The sequence below is a fragment of the Rhinolophus sinicus genome, linkage group LG11 (genome assembly GCF_036562045.2).
Source record: "Rhinolophus sinicus isolate RSC01 linkage group LG11, ASM3656204v1, whole genome shotgun sequence".
NCBI lineage: Eukaryota > Metazoa > Chordata > Mammalia > Chiroptera > Rhinolophidae > Rhinolophus > Rhinolophus sinicus.
In genome coordinates this window covers 47,047,292-47,067,628 of record NC_133760.1, presented here as the reverse complement: position 1 = coordinate 47,067,628, position 20,337 = coordinate 47,047,292, and the positions used below count along the sequence as shown (strand labels likewise).

Below are 20,337 nucleotides of genomic sequence, written 5' to 3'. Positions count from 1 at the left end.
GCTGAGGAAATACTCTCCTATTCAGTGGGTAGTGAATATTGCTGAATGGGTTTTTGGCCTCTAGTAAGATACCCTCCCAGGTACCAGTGCCTGGCTGGCAGCAGAGGTTCAATAAATATACTTTTTTGATTGAGTCAACAATCACAGAATTGAAAAATATTTTCTACACTTAAGTGTAAAAGTAGTATTTTTGATAAATTGTATAGCAAATCAAAACCTATCCCTTTATTATTTAGTCAAATAAGATTTTTTCTTTATAATCATATATCAAAACAACCTCTATGTAATATTCCAGCCTCTATTCCACACATGAAAAAACTAGGATTATTTAGGTTGTAGATTGAATTCCTAATTTTTACTTCTCCTGAGTTTTGTTATAACTAATTTACAACTTTATACTTTGATTAAAATAACTCAAGTAATTTCTCTCAGTCTTTCTGTTATTTCAACTGAAAGGTAAGGATAATGATTTGATTTCATCACAATAGGGATATATGAGGAATTAATGTTAATATATTTGTAATGAGAGGACATTTTGTAATCTACTGATGTTAAGTCTACGAGAAGACTAAGTATAAAAAGTGAAGATTTTATAAAGGGTGTGAAACATGATTATTTTTGTCATCTAGTTAATCCTTGCCAATATATTGATTAAAGGTGTTTTTATGCATTGTGAACATTGTATCTAGTCTTACCTGAACCATTTTTCAGATATCCATTTGCATCTACAGTTGTATACATGATATAAGGTCCAGGCTGATTTACTCCAAAGGGCTGCAATAAAAAAAGGAATAGTTAATCCTTGGAAAGTAAATGAATCATTTGAAGTTTCAGGCAAATCTACTACAAATAAAGTAAAACCTTTTTACACACAATTCTTACATAGATGGCAGTTATGTAGAGAATATTTCCATAAATAGATAACCTGTGATATCTATTTAAAAGAAAACCTGTGTTATTAATAGCAGAAAATTCTTAATACTTTAAGTGATTTGATAGTTGCATGTATACAGTATTAATTTTATTGGGTATTTCTATGATCTAATATTGTCTATTATGCAGGGTGACTACTTTAAGCAGCTTTCCCCAGGGAACGGTCACCCTGCGCTGTCTGGCAGCTCCCTGAAAAACTCCATTGTCGGTGTGTATTTCGCCAGGCTGAGAGCTTGCTCTGGGTCAACAGTCCTATCAAACTGGAATGTTTGTTAAAAACAATTATTAGCAATTGTTTATATTGAAGCCGCCTAAGGCAGTGCTATCAGTTTGGGCCAATGAGAGGTTGACCAAATCTTAAAAGGAAAAATGCGAATGAGATGTTCCCAGGGAGGCTTTGAAAAGCTCTGTCATGTTCCTGGGACTCTAGATGGTCCCACAGGTGTAACACTTGCTTTCAGACAAGGCACCTGAGAAGGCGCTACTCTCTCACCTAATCTCTCTAAGGAAACCTCTCTTCAGTCATCACTGACCATTAAGCTGAGTAGAGACTTCAATGGCTCCACTCAACACACTTTACACAATCAGACCAAACAGCAGCAGTAACAACAAACAGCAACAACAAACCAGGGAGAGTGACTTCCAGGGTTAAGACATTATTTAAAATGCCCAGTTTTCAACAAAAAATGAGGACACTCACGAACAGGAAAGCATGGGTACACAAAGGAAAAAAAGTAGTCAATAGAAATTGCCCCCAAGAAACCCTAGATGTTTGACTTAGTAGGAAGAGACTTTAAATCAGCTGTTATAAATATGTTCAAAGGACTAAAGGATGTGATGTGTGAAGAACTGAAGGAAATTATGAGGACAATGTCTCACCAAAATAGAGGATCAATAAAGAGACGGAAACCACACACACAAAAACACCCAACTCCTAGAGAACGATAACAAGGTAAAAATTCACTAGAGCGACTCAACGGCAGATGTGGATTGGTAGAGGGGAAAATCAGTAAAATTGAAGATTTGTCAATTCAGACAATCTAGTCTGAGAAACACAAAAGTGAAGACCATAAAGAAAATAACTGAGCCTGAGAGACACATGGCGCACCATTAAGAATACCAACAATAACTGGAGTCCCAGAGGAGAGAAGAGACCGTGGCAGAAAGAAATGTAAAGCAGAAATGGTGGAAATACTGAAATTTAATTAACTACATTAATCGGCACATCCAAAAGCTCAACAAATTGCAAGTAGGACAAAGTTGAAAAGATCCACACCAACATACATAATAGTCAAATTCCACCAAATACATCATAGTCAACATGTGGGAAGCCAAAGAGAATTTTAAATGCAGCAACAGGTAAGTAACTCATTACTTACAAGGGATCCTCAATACGATTCAAAACTGATTTCTCTTCAGAAACCCAGGAGGCCAGAAGACAGTAGGATGATATATTCAAAGTGTTGAAAGAAAAAGGCTATCAACTAAGAAGTCTAAACTCCAGCAAAATTATCCTTCATAAAAGGGAAATTAACATACTACAAGATAAAAACGGAGAGAATTTGTTATTAACACACCTGACTAACAGGAAATACTAAAGGGAGTTGTTCTGGCTGAACTGAAAGTACACTGGACAGTAACTCATATAAAAAGTACCAGTAACGGTAACTGTAGATAAATAGAAAGTAGAAATGTATTTCGGTTTATAGCTCTTTTCTCCTAATTTAAAACACTCCTGCAGTAATTAGAAACCATGTTGTCGGGCCCATAGGCATGAAGATGTAATCTGTACGACAATAGGAGCGCAAAGGAGGGGGAGTAGACTGAGGGACACTGAAGCGAAGCGTGTTTATGCTATTGAAACTAAGTTGGTATAAATCTGAACTAGATTGTTTCTAAGTTAAGACGGAAACTAATTCTGAGAGAAACAAGTAAGAAAATAACTTAAACATAGAGTATTAGAAACAAGGACATTAAAATCATATCCTAGAAAACATGTAACAAAAGAAAGCAGTAACAGTGGAACAGAGAAAGAGAGAAGACATAAGACACAGAAAAAAATAGGAAAACAGCAGACCGAAATCCTACCTTATCAGCAATTACATGAAATGTGAATGGATTAAACATTCCTATCAAAAGGCAGGGATTAGCAGAATAGATAGAACAATATGATCCAAGTGTATGCTGTCTATAAAATATACATTTTAAATTCAGAAACAACAAATAGGTTGCAAGTAAAAGCATGGTAAAGATATACCATGTAAACAGCAACCAAGTGAGGGCTGGAGTGGCCACACTAATATCAAAATAGACTTATTTTAAGAGTCCTCTTAAAGTCACTTCCAAAGGTTCTACATGAGGAAAAGAACTGCATCGGTGCAATAATTGAACGACAGCCCCCAAACGATGAAATTTGGCATCATAGGCGAGTATTAGTGGAATGGCTAAAACATCCAGCTCAGGAGCTTGAGTTTACTGTTGATGTTATTAATCAGGATGCAAGGAATTATCATGCCTGGCAACAGCGACAGTGGGTTATTCAGGAATTTAAACTTTGGGATAATGAGCTGCAGTATGTCTGTAGACCAACTTCTTAAAGAGGATGTGAGAAATAACCGTCTGGAACCAAAGACCCTGCATCAGATCTCTAACACCACTGGCTGCTCTACTGGAGAGAGAAGTGCAGTGCACTCTGGGAACGATCAAACTAGTACCAGAGAATGAAAGTCATTGGAACCATTTGAAAGGGATTTTGCAGCCTGGTGGTTTTGCCACATAGCCCAGTCTGTTAAGTCAATTACTTGATGTATGGCCAGGTCACAGTCCCCCCGACCTAACTGGCTTTCTTGTGGAGATCCATGAAGATATGCTAGGAAGCTAACGCGACAAGAAGGGCATTCTTCATAAAGCATTAGAGTTATGTGAAATACTAGCCAGGGAAAAGGACATCAGAAGAAACGAATATTGGAGCTTTGAAGGTCCCTTCAAAGCAAACACAGCACAGAAAGTGACCCACCAACAAGTGTGCAGCAATAACAGCATCTAGAAACACCTGATGGAGTGCTTGTAGTTTTTTTTAGGAGATTCTAATGCAGGAGTTTAAAACTAAAGTGATCATTCCCTTTGCCTGTGGTGCAAACACTCTGCCCAGGTGTTGCTTTTTAACAAGAATTAAGCGCGATGCTCCTTGGGTGCTGCTGCTGTGGAGCCTGCTGGAGTCATTTGATTCTTTTAAAGCAAAGTCATCCAGTGCGAGGGAGAGGAAACAGTCCATAAAGGAACTTCTGTAGCTTTGTCAACATTGGCTCTAATCCCTTAGCATCAACGCCGCCCTGAACCGTAGATCCATCCGGCTTTGCAGCATTAGTGACTGCAGGTAACTTGTATGTCATGGATGTGCGGTGCCCTGAATTCCAGGCCAGGGAGCAGGGAATGCAATGGCTACATCAGAGCTGCCATGCCTCACTCACTGTGTCTCGCTATCACTGCGACCCACTAATGCCAAAAGAATGGTTTTGTAATCAACTTGTGGATGTAGCCGAAAAAAATTCAATTTACAAGGATTAAGAATTTCTGAAGCAGTTAATTCCTCTAGTTCATTGAAGTATTTATGCACACATTTGAAATTCCTTTACGTGAGACCTGAAAAGCTGATAATATGCCAGGAGCTGAAATTATGGAATATTAATCAGTGATGATGACAACGTATTTGTGAAAGTTTCATATAAATTCTTTCTCAAACTTTTCTGAAATAGTTTACTTTTCTGTTATAGACTCAGTGTTTGTGGCTCCCCAAAATTCCTATGTTGAAGCCCCAACCCCCAATGTGATGGTATTTGGAAGGCAATTAGGGTTAGCAAGGTCACGAGGGTGGGGCCGTCATGATGGCCGCAGGGTCCTGATAAGAAGGCGCCTGGAGAGCTTGCCTTCTCTCCCTCGGTGCACAGGAACCTGGGAAGGGCCCTGTGAGCTCTCAGCCAGCACGTGGGCCTGGGCAAGCCAGGATGACAGCCCTCAGCAGAACCTGCCCATACTGTCACCCTGATTTCTCACTTCCGGCTCCCAGAACTGGGAGAAAATACCTTTCTGTTGTATTTTGTCATGGTAGCCCAAGCTGACTAATGCGATAATGTAAGACCTATGAGTTATTCCATACATTTTATGTCATGAGAATATTTTAGGTATTAGCTTTCCCAATTCAGAAAATAAGAATGTAATATTTAGAGTCAGACAATCTGGGTTCAAATTTCTCCTTTTCTACTTGACCTTGGGCAAATTATTTAATTTCTCTCTGTTTCAGCCTCCTCATCTTAAATTAGAGGTAATCATAGTACGTTCCTCAGAGGACTGCTGTGAAGATTGAGCAAGTATGTGTAAAATATTTAGAACAGTGCCTGGTACACAGTAAGTGCTCACTATGTATGCAACATTTCCTTTTTATTTTGGCTAAATAGTTATTTTTAGTAATGAAATCTCAGTAAGGGAAAAGAAGAGGAACAAAGGGTCTGAAGAGTTCAAAAACTAGGTAGACGAAACCCACACAACCAAGTTCATCTTCAGCCTCTGATTAATCCCATCTACACGTAAGTTCCAATATGGCCTTCCCCCCACCCCCCGCCCCCCCGCCCCCCCCACCCACTACACTTTCCTAATGACAGGAAGGCAGATGGGTTTGAGCCGGCACTCACGTACTTTCACAGCAGATACAGGATGCCCTGTCCAGACTGTCCCTTCAGGACTGAGACACTCAGTCCCTAAGTGGCTGCTAGCTCACAGCCGGGCTCTTACATATAAATTGTTCTCAGAGGGAGCTGGCTCATACAAAGTATAACCCCTTCCTGCGGGCTGCCTGATGCAACGTCTGGTTGACCCCGGTGTCCAAAGGCCTGGCCCCTCTCCTCAACTTGAGCCATCTCCCAAGGACCGTCCTAGCCTCACAGCTCCGCACACATCACAGACTGCCTTCTCCTCCCGCGAATCCTGCTTTCCTCACTGTGTCAGAGGTGTCTCTCACAGTGAGTCTAGACGGAAGCTCTGCATGCGGCTCTCTGGCTCAGGGTCTCTTTCCACGTGTCTCAAACGTGGAAAGTTTTCTAACCACACTTAAGATGTTGGCAATGCAGTGCTTAATGGGGTAGTAAAAACATGAGACCAGAATCAGAACCTCTAGCTTTGTGTTCTGTTCCACCACTTCATAGCTAGGACTTTGGACAATTTCATTTCTCTGAGCCTCAGTTTCCTCTTCTTTAAATAGGGGTTAATTCCTTATAAAACAAGGGTTACACACACACACATACACACTTACTTTCAAGTATAATGTAATGTTCTTACAAGATACATGAACTGGCAATTTCAAAAACTAAGCCTAATTATTTTCACATTTTGTTATTTTACTGAAACATTCCCTTAGACGGCAAGTCAATATTAATGTTATACCAAAAAAATTCATTAACTGGGTACCATAAGCTTGGCCCTGTGCCATGTACCAAGTATACAAAGATGACACGGTTCTTGACCTCAAGGTGTTACATTTTAGTGTGGAGAGGCATTAAAATTAAACCAGGTAAGTGTGATCAAGTATTATATATGCCCAAATGGGAGTAGTATGCACAGAAATAATGGGAGCGGTGGTCATTCTCCCTAGGATGTCAGAAAAGGCTTCATAAATGAGGTTCAGAACCTTGAGGTGAGAAATTTTTTAGGAAAGGTACTTTATTCTCCGGAAACTTCTTTTTGAGCACTTACGGATACTTGACTCACTTCTAAAGAGCAATATCAATTTGATTGTAATCTGATAACTATTTTGTGTGTATCTATCATGCAGAGAATTTTCTCAGAAATATTTACAACTGAGAGTTAAGTTTACTTACTGTTATCTTTCGAGGGCAGTCATTAGAACAGAGGCCACTAAGAACTGTGGGAAAATAAAGAAAAGGCTATTATTATTGATGTAATGTAAGCTTATATTTAAAATAAACTAATTGTTTTACCTAAAATCTATAAATATGCTCTATCGGATCATGATCACAAGCAGAAATGAATTCAGTTTCTTTAGATTAAATTTCTACTGTTCACTTGATACCAATGTTTCAAAAGCCTTTATAAAGCAGTGAATATACTGCCATTTTGTGAAATATGTAAGTGATATAATTAATCATGGTTATATCAAGCTATACCTACTGTTGGTTTTATTTTCCAATTGGTTAGCTAAATTCCAAGGATGACTTAGAATCGGACATTAGTATCAAATGAAAACCATTTAAAGTGTATACTGAGAAAAACAAACAGACCATTTAGTACTTTATATCTCAATTTATACTTTTCCCATTTATCTAGTCAAAGTTTCTGGGTCAGAGATTTTCGGCATGCTTAATAGCTATGATGGAGAACATAACTATAAAATCATTGAGGGGTCTAGAGCAAATATACAAAAATAATTTAATGACAGATTTATTCTATAATCACCCAAAAAGAAAAGATTAGAATTTCTGAAGCCTTTATGTAAGAAATGAGTTTTGAAAAGTAACTGTATTACTACCACTTCTGCTTTCTTACAAAGCAGACATTATGTGCTATTAAATACTGTATATGTTATAAATTAAAGAAAGCTGACAATTCTAATCAGTATGCATGAATTATTTCAATAATGGTTATAAATATCTGTTAGTTCAAATATATCCATGGGAAAATGGGTTCTTATATTTACTTATATTCTATGAATACAAAATGACAGTTGTTCTAATAGAAATATACTTAGGCAGGGTATACAAAGTACAAAGGCACTAAGAAATGAGATGACATCTTTCATCTCAAAAGAAGATAACTGTTCATTCATACTTGATACATTAATGTAATTAATTTCATGTTTACATTAAATAAGACTTGAGGAAACAGTGACATAAATGTTTTACACTTGGAAACAGTTTTCAATGTTTATGTTTCTTACCCCCACACAGGGACTGGTTCTCACTCATTTATTCTCAAAGTATTTTTTTGGTTCCTCTTTCCCCACCTCTAGGCAGACATTTGTATTTCTTTGCCACTTGTGCCAAAATGATTTTCATAAACCTTCCTTTAAACCACTATTTTGCTGAACAGTAATTATTTACTCACAAGTCTGTGCTTGTACTAGAATGTAAGCTTTGCATCATACGTATGTACATACCATACATGTCATATATACCGGGGCTGCCAAAAAATGTACACACGACTTGTATTCATCTTTTGTTATCAGTATATATTGCGCATTACAAATTTAATACAGTTTTTTCCTTGCTTATAATGTGTATACGTTTTTGTGGCACCCTTCGTATGTGCCTTTTAAAGAGATGTCTACAAAGTACAAACAGAATATGCATTTCCTTGGTTTTTGCACCACAGATTCAAGAAGGAACAATAGTAACCCCTGAGCTTAATTAATATTCTGCTTGATAATACTGTTTAATTAGGAATTCAGAACTCCCAAATACTATTATAAAAGTGAACCTGTTCTTAGCCTTGAATTATTATTTCACTTACAGAACCACCTGACCTTTTTCCAGTGACAGGTACCTGGCTACTGCGGCAGGTAAGGCAGATGTAGTCTACATGGTTTTGGGGCTCTACCAGCTATGTATCTTTTACATAAAGCAGGAAAAACTGTCTTTAGCTAATTCCAGTAATTATACTGCTTTTGTTAAGGAACACTATAGAAGAGTGAAATGTTGCATTTCAATTTGTCTTTATCACTAAGTCCCACCCATCCTTTAGTTTTTCCATCAAAAAAGAAAAGGGACACACCCACTCACATACATATTTACTATCTTCTCCTCTTGCGTTAATAAAGTAAAAAAAAAAAAAGGTCTGGAAAACATTAGGTTTCCACAAAGGTACAGTTATATAAGGAACATTTTTATTCTCATTTTGTTCATATTTTTCAGTATATTAATGTGATAGGCTCATCAGTGCGGTTTAAACATAGTTATTAAAATTACATATAACTTCTTGAAAAAGAAAGGAAGACGTGAATTAAATGCTGCTGAGAAACAATGTAGCATTTTACATATGTGATAGTTCTTCTGTTATTTTTTTTGTCAGTTTCTGTTCATATCAGATTAATTAACTAAATCTACAGGTCATGAGTGTTCCTCAAGAATATATCTCTGTGACGATCTGGCTACAAACCGTAAGCTCAGCTCTTTTCTGGCATCCTCTCCATACAGTACAGGAGACCACCGAGTAGGGCCACCTGCGGCCCCGTGAGCCAATGCACAAGGTGGGAGTGGCAAACCACTTGGCCTCTCTCTGTTTTAGTTTTCGAAAAATCTTTAAAATAATGTGGCTGGACAGAGTAACTTACAAATTTTCTAAAAACTCCCCAAGCCTATGATTCCAAAGTGGGATCTGTCTTACTATTAGTAGGCAGTTTCAGGCGCTCAATACTCTGACCGAGCACAGAGGGAAGAGGTCTGGTTTTAAGGGGCACTTTGTGTAAGATTGCTCATGTGATAAAACTACCTAGAAGAGTGGGAGCCCTGAACAGGCAGGGTCTGAATGAATGGGGCTGGATGGCCCATGGATGATGTATGTTCTCTCAAGTCAAATATGCAGAGCACGGCCAAGAGTATAATTTACTTGGTACACTAATTTTCTGCTTTCCCTTTCTCCTTGTATGTTAAGAATATATTATTTTTAATAAAAGTTATATACTCATGTATTTTCATTTAAAAATGACCACATATAGGTCCTGTTATACATATATAAGAAAAACCATGTAAAACACCTGTGAGATGGCCTAACCCATGATAACAAATGTCAGCTACTGTTGTTATTTTAAATGGATTACAGATTCTGTACTTATGTATTTCAGGATTTAAAAGCATCAGTTTTCATTGTTGCAGCTTCCTTTGGCGTGCTTGAAACTTTAGGAACTAGCAGAAGTAAGCAGAGAATGCTGAGGGCTCATAGAGGTTGGAAGTGGGAATTTTAAAAAATACTTTTCCAGACTTTCCAAATAGGAAAATAGGCTTTTTTTAAAAAAAATATATAATAGGCTTCCTTAATCTTTTCAATCAGAAAACAAACCTAAGTAAATACCAAACCAAAACTTTACCAATAAAAAAATGCTTTCAAATTCTCTTGCATAAACAGAAAAGTCGAAGGATAGACTCTTACGGCGTTTTTACAAATGTCACCCTGAAATTACAATTTTAAGACTCCACAAGGTCAAACTTACTGACAGGTAAAAACATACCAGGAGTCTATTAAATCAGTGCAAGAATGTAGTTTCTCCAGTGCCATCAGAATAAAAATTCCATCCCTTGTGCTTTTGTCAGATACAAACTGAGCCCTCGCAACTAAATGCTGCAAGGCAGAACTTTTTTTTAAAAGTATTTGTTTTTATTATGGAATGTAAGTTTCCTGAAAAGGGACTTTTCTTGTTTCTTCTTCTTCTTTTTTAAAATAAATTTTACTGGGGAACAGGGCCCCATCGGCTCCAAGCAGTCGTCCTCCAGTCTAGTTCTGTAGGGCACAGCTCAGCTCCAAGTCCAGCTGCCAAGGCAGAACATACTATTGCTAGAGCCAAGCTCATTTCCTAGATGTGGGACAGTCACACTACTTCTATAAAAGCATATGGTTGTAAGTGACAATTTTCTTAAGCAACTGTAACAACCACTGAGCAGGTGTGCTAAAATACATAATAAATGCCAGTCATGGAAAAAGGAAACTTAACAGGACGGGTACTGTATTTGTGGGTTTTGTTTTTTGTTTGGTTTTGTTTTCTTTCTTTCACCACTGTGAGCTTCTTGAAGGCAACGGCTATTTTTGTTTGTTTGGTTTATAAGTCTCTCTCTGTTTCTCATTTTAAGTGTCAATGTTTTCCTACTAACTAGTTGATCTTGGCTAAGCCATATTCTAATTTTTAGAAGTTTAAGGATTTTTTAATGCTTTCATAAAGTTTTGTAATTGTTAGTATTTGTAATCATATTACAAAATTCTATAAAGATCTATTATAACATGTTATAATACCCTTTCAAGTAAACAGTTGTAAAAAAATTTTTCTAATACCCCTAGACTTTAAAAACCAAAGTTGTTTTAGAAAGATTTATGAAAAATAAGAACATACTTGTAGGCTAGTCACAGAGTTAAATGAAAAACTGTAATTAAAATACTTAATGAGCTATGTGAATTATTGGTTATTAGTAGATTAAATTAGTTTAAAACATGACTGATGGGATGTGCAATTCGTAAGTTTTCTTTAAAATGACAATGCTTATGATCTTAATATTTCATGTGAAAACTATACATTACAGACCATGTATTCTTAAAGATATTTAAAGTATAAAACCTTGGCTTCTAGCTTTGAGATTCAGTTTATGTTAGCTACTTCCCACAAAGGACAAAACCCAAAACTAGCAATAATCACACATAAATACTGTGACACCAAACCAATTTGCAGGCTGGGAAAAGGATGAATAGAAAAAGTCAAAGCTAGAAAGGTCAATACTGTATAAATGGTTTTAGAAATGAAAAATCCTTGCCTGGATTATGGATGACTGTTCATATTCATTTTCTGAAAATGTCTTTAGTTTTTGCTTAAGACACATGAATACAAAGCAAATACCAAATCAAATATCATGTGCGAAATAAAGGCCTCCCTCCCAGCCATTCTGGTCATTTAGACATTATTTTAGACAACTTATGGAAATGGTTTTTTATCTGTTATTGATTATCAATATTTCATTCTCTATTTTTTTAGGTAAAAAATCGTAAGCTAACTGTAAAAACTATAAATATAGAAACATGTAAGTAAAAAGTGAATCCTCTTTTAAGTAATTTTGATCCTGTTCTCTACATGTGCACACATTAAATACGAAATGGGGTAGGTGTATGTTTTATACGTATATAATTTTTCGTAACATATGTGAAGCAGTGTGATCATATGAGCTCTGCCTCTGTCACTCCCTGCTCTTCTTCCCACTGGAAAGCACAAGTCTGTTCAGACTCAGAGTCTGATGACCCCCCCAGGTCGAGGCCATAGGCGTGGGGATGTCAGGGACTCTAGCAGTGTCCCTTAGCAGTGACTGTCACGTCTTCCCCCTCTGGTCAGCTCCCAGCTTGTGAGCCCCAAGGAGCTCCTGCCAGGGAGGAGAGAAGGGAGCATTGGCAGTCGTCTGTCGTGCAGAATTGTATGTGACACAAGTGCTATTGCCACACATATTATCTACAACACTGATTCTTTTTAGAAATATAAGCAGAGAAAAATCCTCAGACACATGAAGAAAACAACAGCTTAAAAGAAAGAAGACTAAAGTGAGCCATCGTATGAATGGCCCCCATCCAAACAGAACATGCAAGAACACGGGACAATTTTAAAGACTCCCATACTATCTGCAAGGAAAAAATGGAGCAACGTTGATAAAATTCTCTGCTAGCAAAATCAGTGTTGATATGTGAGGGCAAGCGAAAGACATTTTCAGACATACCACGACTTTGAAAATATATTAATCTCTGTACAATTCTCTGAAAAGAACTTGAGGAAGTGCTCCACCAAAAGAAATTAGACTGAAGACAAGGAAAGACGTGGTATGTAAGTAAAATGGTGGCAATAGAGCTGATAAAAATTGTTAAGTTTAAATAATCACTGATGAAATGGTTGTGAACTGTTAAGAAAAGATTTGTGGAATTGAGGACACAAAAGGTAAAGCAAAATGAACCATCCAGAAGTAAACTTCCACATTATTTCAACAAAATCTGGAAGTAGGCAGGGAAATAAAATCTTTTGAAAGGTCCTATCCTATGTGAAGTAAACGGTGAAAGTACTACCAGCATTTTGTAAGTGCTAGGGAAATATAGGCTCATATGTATTTGCTAGAAATTTGAGTCAAGTACTAGTAGAATAGAGTTAGAATGCAGAACCTCCAAATGTAGCTGACAAGAGTAAGAGGAATACATCGATGAATGGCTGCCAAGTCATAATGATTGTAAAGCACTTTGACTATATAAGGGTGCTATACAAATGTAAAACATCACTTATTTGAAAATGGAATGCCTCTGTCTGACTTTACATGTTGACATAAGTATTTGGTCCCCAATTATATTTAAGTTCCCCTCCAGCCTTTTTCTTGCACCATAACCCATTTTTTAAAACAAAAAATTACTGAAATTAGGTTGATTTTTGTTGTTTGTTTTTGTTTTTAGATAGGTCACCTAATAAGAGGATTTTATTTCATGTACTTGCTATTTGAAAGTTCAGGTTTCATTTAGTTCTGTATCTTAAATACAAATTAGTAACTTGGAATCAAACTAAATTAAGAATTTTCAGAAACTGTATTCAGATGTTTGATTTTAAATCCTCACTTCCTTTTTTAATAAGAAAATTGAACAACAAAAAAAAGAATAAGAGAAAAAGATTAGAGCTAGGAAGTATGATTTGAGGGAGTGAGGGAACCCCCCAATTCTGCAATGCTCAGGGTCCACTGTCTTCACACAGGTGCTTGGGGAGTGTTCTGTGGATCTCTGGTGTCGTGGGAACCAGCCAGGACCAGGAAGAGGATAGATTTACCTTTCCCTAGCCACAGAGCAAAGCTTAAGTGAAAACACTGTCACTTAGCCCAGGCTGGTTTGAGCATTAGAGTAACAATTATTTTAGAGCAAAATCAACTCTGGACATTGTAGATGGCTATGAAAGGGTAATTACATACTAGCAGCTGTCTGACTTAAGGCAAACAACTAATAATCAAAGCAAAGAGTGGAAGGGCATCTCGAAACGACTAGAAGGTTATTTTCCCCACATGATTGCTTTAAATTGGTATCTCATTTCCCATGACCTTTCTGTAAAGCATGTTATTAATATTTATGTTAATATCTTTAATGCAAAGTTATCTTGTTTTCTAAAACTAACACCTCCTGCACCAATTGGCAGTCTCTGAGCATGAGCCTGGAGCCCGGAGGAAACTTCCCCAGGACCCTGATACTCAGCTGCCAGTGCCACCCACCCGAACTTAGGCTGAATGTTACCGGACAAAGCTTCTCCAGACACTCTTAGGTTTCTAACACTTTTTACATTCCTTAATTCGAATAGTGTAAGGAACCCCACTCACACGTCACACGACATCAACTATCAACAACACGTGGCCACTCCTGTTTCATCTCTACTCCGTTTCCTGCTTCCCTGGGTTACAGGAAAGCCTCTCACATGTCGTTTCATTGCTGCCTCATCATTTAATTCCTTAAAGAAGTTTACTTTTCCTGAGCAGGACCCTAGTGTGTTTACAGTATTCTGTTACTATAGTTATTACTTATGTCTGCTTTAAGGATCAAAAACTGCAATCCTTTGGTTAGGACTAACTGTTTATTTTTTATTCAACAGGTACTCGTCAAGGGCCACTGTATGCGACAACAGGATTAGGCTGGTGCAAAAGGAACTGCGGTTTAAAGGGTTAAGAATCATTGCAAAAAGCGCAATTACTTTTGACAGTTTTCAATAGACAGAAGTTAACTAAATGTGCACATTTTGACTTGATACAGGGTACGTTTTCTAACAACTCCTGAAAAAAAATGTGTTGCTCTGTGGGAAGTGAGCTTCACGCAGGTAGAAGCTGCCTGAGGTTCAGTTGCATGAGGCTGGTCTCGGGCAAGATGGCTTCTGAGGCCTTTCCTGTCCCTAAGATTTCCTGACCTTTCTGTCAGTTTTGGAAATGTAACTAAATAAATACCAAGGAAGGACTGAGAATCTGAAATTATATTTTTTACACATGGACAGTTTCAAAATGATCAATATAGTTTTAGAAAAGCAAGACTGACTTCTGCTTCCCTCTGAGAATGGCCTTCTCTCTTTAGCATTTTATATTATTATTACAACGGGAATCTGAATCCCTTCTCTCTGTTAGGAAACTGCTGTGCTCTGATTTACTTCTGCTGCACATGACTGACAGTCTGTGCCCTGGGAAAGAGCCTACAGACTCAGGCATGGACACCATGGCCTAACATGGCCTCACACCAGCTAACAGACTCGTGACAAGCAGAGAAAATGCAATCATATGTCTCAAAGAGTACAAACAAAGAAGCTTTAGTGTCAGAGTAGTTTTGAGGCTTGAATAAAAAAACTTGCTATTGTCAATTATTTCTCAAAACTGGAAAAAAAAGAAAAAGAACTTGCTGAGTACAGGGTGAATCTCTCTTTCGCTTGAATTTTTTCTTACTTTTCAATGCGTAACATCTGCCCTAGAAAGCATGAACTTTCAATCCATACACAGAAACACACCACAATCAGATGAACTAATCTGTGTTTTTCTGAAAGCTTCGAACTTGAGGAAATAGTTTCTTTAAAGTACACTGGCAACTCAAATTAAGGACACAAATCCTATAGCTATCTCTTTAAACAGAAAGAAAATTCTCTGAAAGAGAACTATTAATCTGAGTTTCAGATATACATTTGAAACAAGTAACATTCATTCCAGGTTGGGGCATCCCAGTAAGGGGACGAGAGAGTCCCCTCTTACTCACTGCATTTTGTGTTGTAAGCCTGGAAAACTATGCTAGTTTCCAGTCCCAGAGAATCTGAATCGATGGGTGGACGTGAGAAGTTAAATTAGGACAGAGTAGCTCATTCACAAAGGCTCAATTTTCCCTTTTCAAGAAACAAACTATTGACTGACTGGGTCCCTAATACTGGAAAATGGGTACAGGTGGGAATACGTCCTTGAGTTCGACTTCTGTACGTTGGTAGAATGCTTGTCTTCTTGTCTAGAGGTCTAAAGTTGAAGGAAAACCACTGAGGAGAGACAAAACATAAACCCTTCAAACTCGGTAGATTCACAGCATACCAAAGGTATAGCATATTTAAATATTTGTTTAGCTCCAAAATAGCCAAATAATACCCCCTTGAAAATGGCAAAAGAGAGGAGACAGTCATATGGACGACAAGTGTAGAAATGGTGAGACGCAACGTAATTATTCTGTGGTTACAGTGGCCATGAAGATGGAAGTCAGTCTGAGTTCATTCAAATCAGAATGAATTTGCTAGAAGTTTGTTAGGAAGCAAAATTACATTTTTTGTTATTTCCATTTCCCAAAATAAATCTCCCAATACTCATTCATTATTCTGTTGCTTTTCTGTTTGGCTCTTTATGCCCATTTCAAAACGGTAATATTTATATGAAATACATGTGTTATTCTGTTAACAAGTGAACTGATCTGGCTCTTTTGATGTCATCTATAATAACAGGACAAAAACAGTTTCCTTCTAACACTAATTCAGGATGAAACGCTCAGCCAACTAGGAACAGGGGAAACTGCCTTAACACAGTACAGAGCATCTACAAATACCTATGGCTGACATCAGATTGAATAGTGAAAGACAGAAAGCTTTCCCCGAAGATCAGAAGCAAAGCAAGGATGTCCGCTCGCACCAATATTATCTGACAATGGAAATTCTAGCCAGAACAAGAAAAAAAAAAAGACATAGATTGGAAAGGAAGAACTAAAACTGTTCCTTTTTGCAGATGACATGACTGTCTATGTAGAAAATCCCATGGAATCTAAAAACAAAACAAAACAAAACCTAGAACCAATAAGTCAGTTGAGCAAGGTTGCCGTATACAAGATTGACACACAAAAATCAACTGCATTTCAAAAACGTGGAAACTAAACTTAAAAATGTCTACAATCACATTTATAATCACTTCAAAGAAAATAAAATACTTAAGCAGACATGTAACAAATCATGTCCAGGATTTCTATAGCATGTGGGTGGCAGGTGGAGGAGATGGCTATCATGGTTGGGAACAGCTAACGGTGAACAAATAAATACCGTGTTTCCCTCAAAATAAGACCTAGCGGGACCATCAGCTCTAATGCATCTTTTGGAGCAAAAATATTTTATTATTTTATTATAATAAAATAAGACCGAGTCTTATATAAGACCGGGTATAAAATAATACCAGGTCTTATATAAAATATAAGACTGGATATAATATAAGACTGGGTCTTATATTAATTTTTGCTCCAGAAAGACGCATTAGAGCTGATGGTCTGGCGAGGCCTTAATTTTGGGGAAACACGGTAGAAGGAACCAGGGCTCCGTGGAGAAAGGTCAGATTCTAGACTTCGGGCAAGGGACACCCACGATGAACCTGAGAGATCGCGCTACATCAGAGAACGTGCCCGAAGGGGCTCCTCCTACTGCCCCACTGGGGACAATCTGAACATTAACAGAAATGATTTGTTTACGGAACAAAATGTGAATATAGATCTATACTGAAAGATCTTTCTTATAGTAGAATGCACACTAATAAACGTAGAAGGAATGTTGGAAATAGAGAATCACTCCTTGACAACTACTGATTCAGGCAGTTGTCAATGGACGCTAAGGCTGGTAGGTAGAGGTTTGGTAAGGGAAAGGATATGAGAGTAATAGCAGAATACATCCCACAAAATACGAATCAGTTAGTAAGGTGGGAAGGCCTGCTGGTCAGACAATCAAGATGACCAGACGATCAAGGCTAACATCCTGGTCGTGGGACTCAGCATCACGCGCTTCCTGATACGATGCACGGAGAGGGCTCCGCATTGGTTCTCCAACTCCACGCAGTGGAATTTCTGGAAAGAATGTATGACTTGAGTCGGGTAATGAGGAAACAGGGTGGGAAAGCCTGTGTTCTTCAAAGTTGATAAGGATGTGAATAGGAACTGTTCCAGATTAAAGAAGTCTGCCAAGATGGGAAAATTAAATGTAACAGGGATTTCTGCACAGAATTCTGGAAAGAAGCCATCGTTGGTACTATTAGTGAAATCTGAGAAGTCTGTGTACAGGATGACAGTATTGTACTGAAGTTGATGCCCTGATTTGGAGAGTAGGACTGTGTCCTTAGCCTGTGAAAAATTTGTGTTGACAGAGAAAGAATACAAAAACTAAATGTGAACACTTAATAATAAAACATATAAATCAAATACTCACCAATGACTTTCACAAAATAAGCATCTGCTTCAAAGTTATTTTTCAGTGCATGGATGGCAAAATCGTTCTTTGTATATCCTTTACTTAGTACCACAATGTCCAGGATCCCCTGGAAAAAACAACAACAACCAAAAGCGGTAAGAACAAACTACAAGACCGACTGGGAAAAGGATGAAAATGTATGGCGTGTTTATCATGTACATGTAAGCCTTATTCAACTTGTTTAAAACAAAAATACGACTAAAATATATACAACCCTGAATAGTAAAATACAAATAAAATGAAAAAACATCTGTAATTTTAATCTTTGGGGATAACAGCACTTGGCATATTTCCTTCCGGTCACATTTGCATGAATTTTCACAGGCCTATGGTATGAACTGCCAAACCATGCCCAAAATCAGAAAAAGAGAGCACCTTTGTATTTGCCCTGGCTACCACTGCATGATATCATCTCTTTTTCCCCTAAGAAAGGGGAAGCTTTGCTAATTTTATTGGAGGGAAAAGAAGGTGTGCTCATTTAAATTTCCATGCAGCTGACTCTTTTTTCTTTTTTAAAGATTTTTTTATTGGGGAAGGGGAACAGGACTTTATTGGGGAACAGTGTGTATTTCCAGGACTTTTTTCCAAGTCAAGTTGTTGTCCTTTCAATCTTAGTTGTGGAGGGCGCAGCTCAGCTCCAGGTCCAGTTGCCGTTGCTAGTTGCAGGGGGCGCAGCCCACCATCCCTTGTGGGAGTTGAACTGGCAACCTTGTGGTTGAGAGCCCACTGGCCCATGTGGGAATCAAACCCGCAGCCTTCGGAGTTAGGAGCATGGAGCTCTAACTGCCTGAGCCACTGGGCCGGCCCGCAGCTGACTCTTAATAATGTCGATCATTTACCATATTTTTTCACATGTTAGCCATTTGTGTTTTTTCTGTAGACTCTATTCTGTTGCTTAAGAGGGAGCTTTTGGTGATGCATATCAGTAAAAACTCTTTTTATATTAAGAATATTATTTGATTCTTTCATCGCAAATTTATTTCCCAGATTTAAAAACAATTTTAAATTTCATTCATGATGTTTTTTATGTGCAGAAATTAAAAACTGATTTGTATGCCTGATCACTGCACTGTACACCTGAAGCTGAAGCGGAACAGCAATGACTGTCAACTACAATTTTATATATATATATATATATATATATATATATATATATATACATACACACACACACATACATATACATATAGTTACATAAGTGGAGTACAGCATTAGGAATAGAGACAGTGGAAAAGTAATTGCTGTGTGTGATGTCAGCGGGGTAGTAGATGGGGAGGGGGGTTATCACTGTGTGAGGGATATAAATGATAAATGTCTAAATATTACACTGCTTTGTACACCTGAAATTAATAAAAAAATTGATTTATAGTCAATTCCTTTGTGATATTTTTGCCAATTGCTTTTATGCTTGAAAAATGCTAATAAAAAGTGAAATAACATGAGATTTGGTAGCAGAGAGACAGGAAAACAAGGACCTCAATAATTCTATAATTGAGAATCAGTGTCTTATAAAACAAAACAAAACAAAACAAAAGCAAAAATGGGGTTGGGGGAGCCATAAAAGTCTGGTGAGCATTTAACTTTTTAAAACAATCAAGTTACTTTACAGGATATACTGTGTTATAGCAACTCTGGAGTTTAACACACATTATCAGAATGTATTATTTTTCTGAGGGGTAAACTGGCTTTTCACATTAGAAAGGAGGAAACCAGGGCCCTGAGAGCCTGTCACAAGGTCACCTGGAAACTGAAGACAGTCACAACAATCTGGGGTGACAGCTGCTCTCCCCGGTTCACAGCGTTAGGAGAGTCCTGAACTCCTCTGTGATCTGCTGCAGGGTCAAGGCTGTGTTACCTGCTGGCCGTGCTCGGCTACCGGTGCACACACACACTCGCCAGTCTCAGAGCACGATGCTCTGGTGGTTTCACCTCAATAAGCACAAAATGAGATACAGGCGTTGTCCTACTTCCCTGTACTGATCAACCAGTGGTGTCGACAGATTTGTTCCCTCTGCCATTCAACAATTAAAAGGGGCTTTCTTTAATGAACTCATTTGCTGTCATGATCTCATCTACATTTTCTGGTCAAATAGGCTAAAGTGAAAGAAACTGAGATGGGGTGGACAGCAATTAGACTCCAATACACACGAAAGCTCTGAACTCACATCTTCGTAAATGTCAAAGAAGGTCGCAACCATGGCATCTCTGATTTGATTTAGGTCCATCAGCTCCCAATAGACTTTAAACATACGATGTGCCCCCTCACAGCTTGCATTATTACAAGGGACATTCTCCAGTAAAAAGGCCTGCTGATTGCTGTAAGACAAAGGAAAGGCATTTAGGTAATACAATTCATCAATGTACATCATGTTATCTGCAGTCGACAATACTGTATCGTATACTTGAAATTGCTATGAGAGTAG

General features: G+C 37.8%; 1 protein-coding gene and 1 pseudogene across 1 annotated transcript in view; one reads left to right on the top strand and one right to left on the bottom strand.

The window, feature by feature from the left end:
* Positions 1-20,337, bottom strand: part of ITFG1 (integrin alpha FG-GAP repeat containing 1) — a 123,016-nt gene that overhangs the window by 24,647 nt on the left and 78,032 nt on the right. Inside the window, exons 11-14 of the mRNA XM_019731862.2 lie at positions 20,080-20,230; positions 17,873-17,981; positions 6,804-6,847; positions 696-774 (exon numbers count right to left, since the gene is read on the bottom strand). Coding sequence (XP_019587421.1) covers positions 696-774; positions 6,804-6,847; positions 17,873-17,981; positions 20,080-20,230 — 383 coding nt within the window. The remainder of the gene's footprint in view (positions 1-695; positions 775-6,803; positions 6,848-17,872; positions 17,982-20,079; positions 20,231-20,337) is intronic.
* Positions 2,255-3,969, top strand: LOC109447372 (protein farnesyltransferase/geranylgeranyltransferase type-1 subunit alpha; annotated as a pseudogene).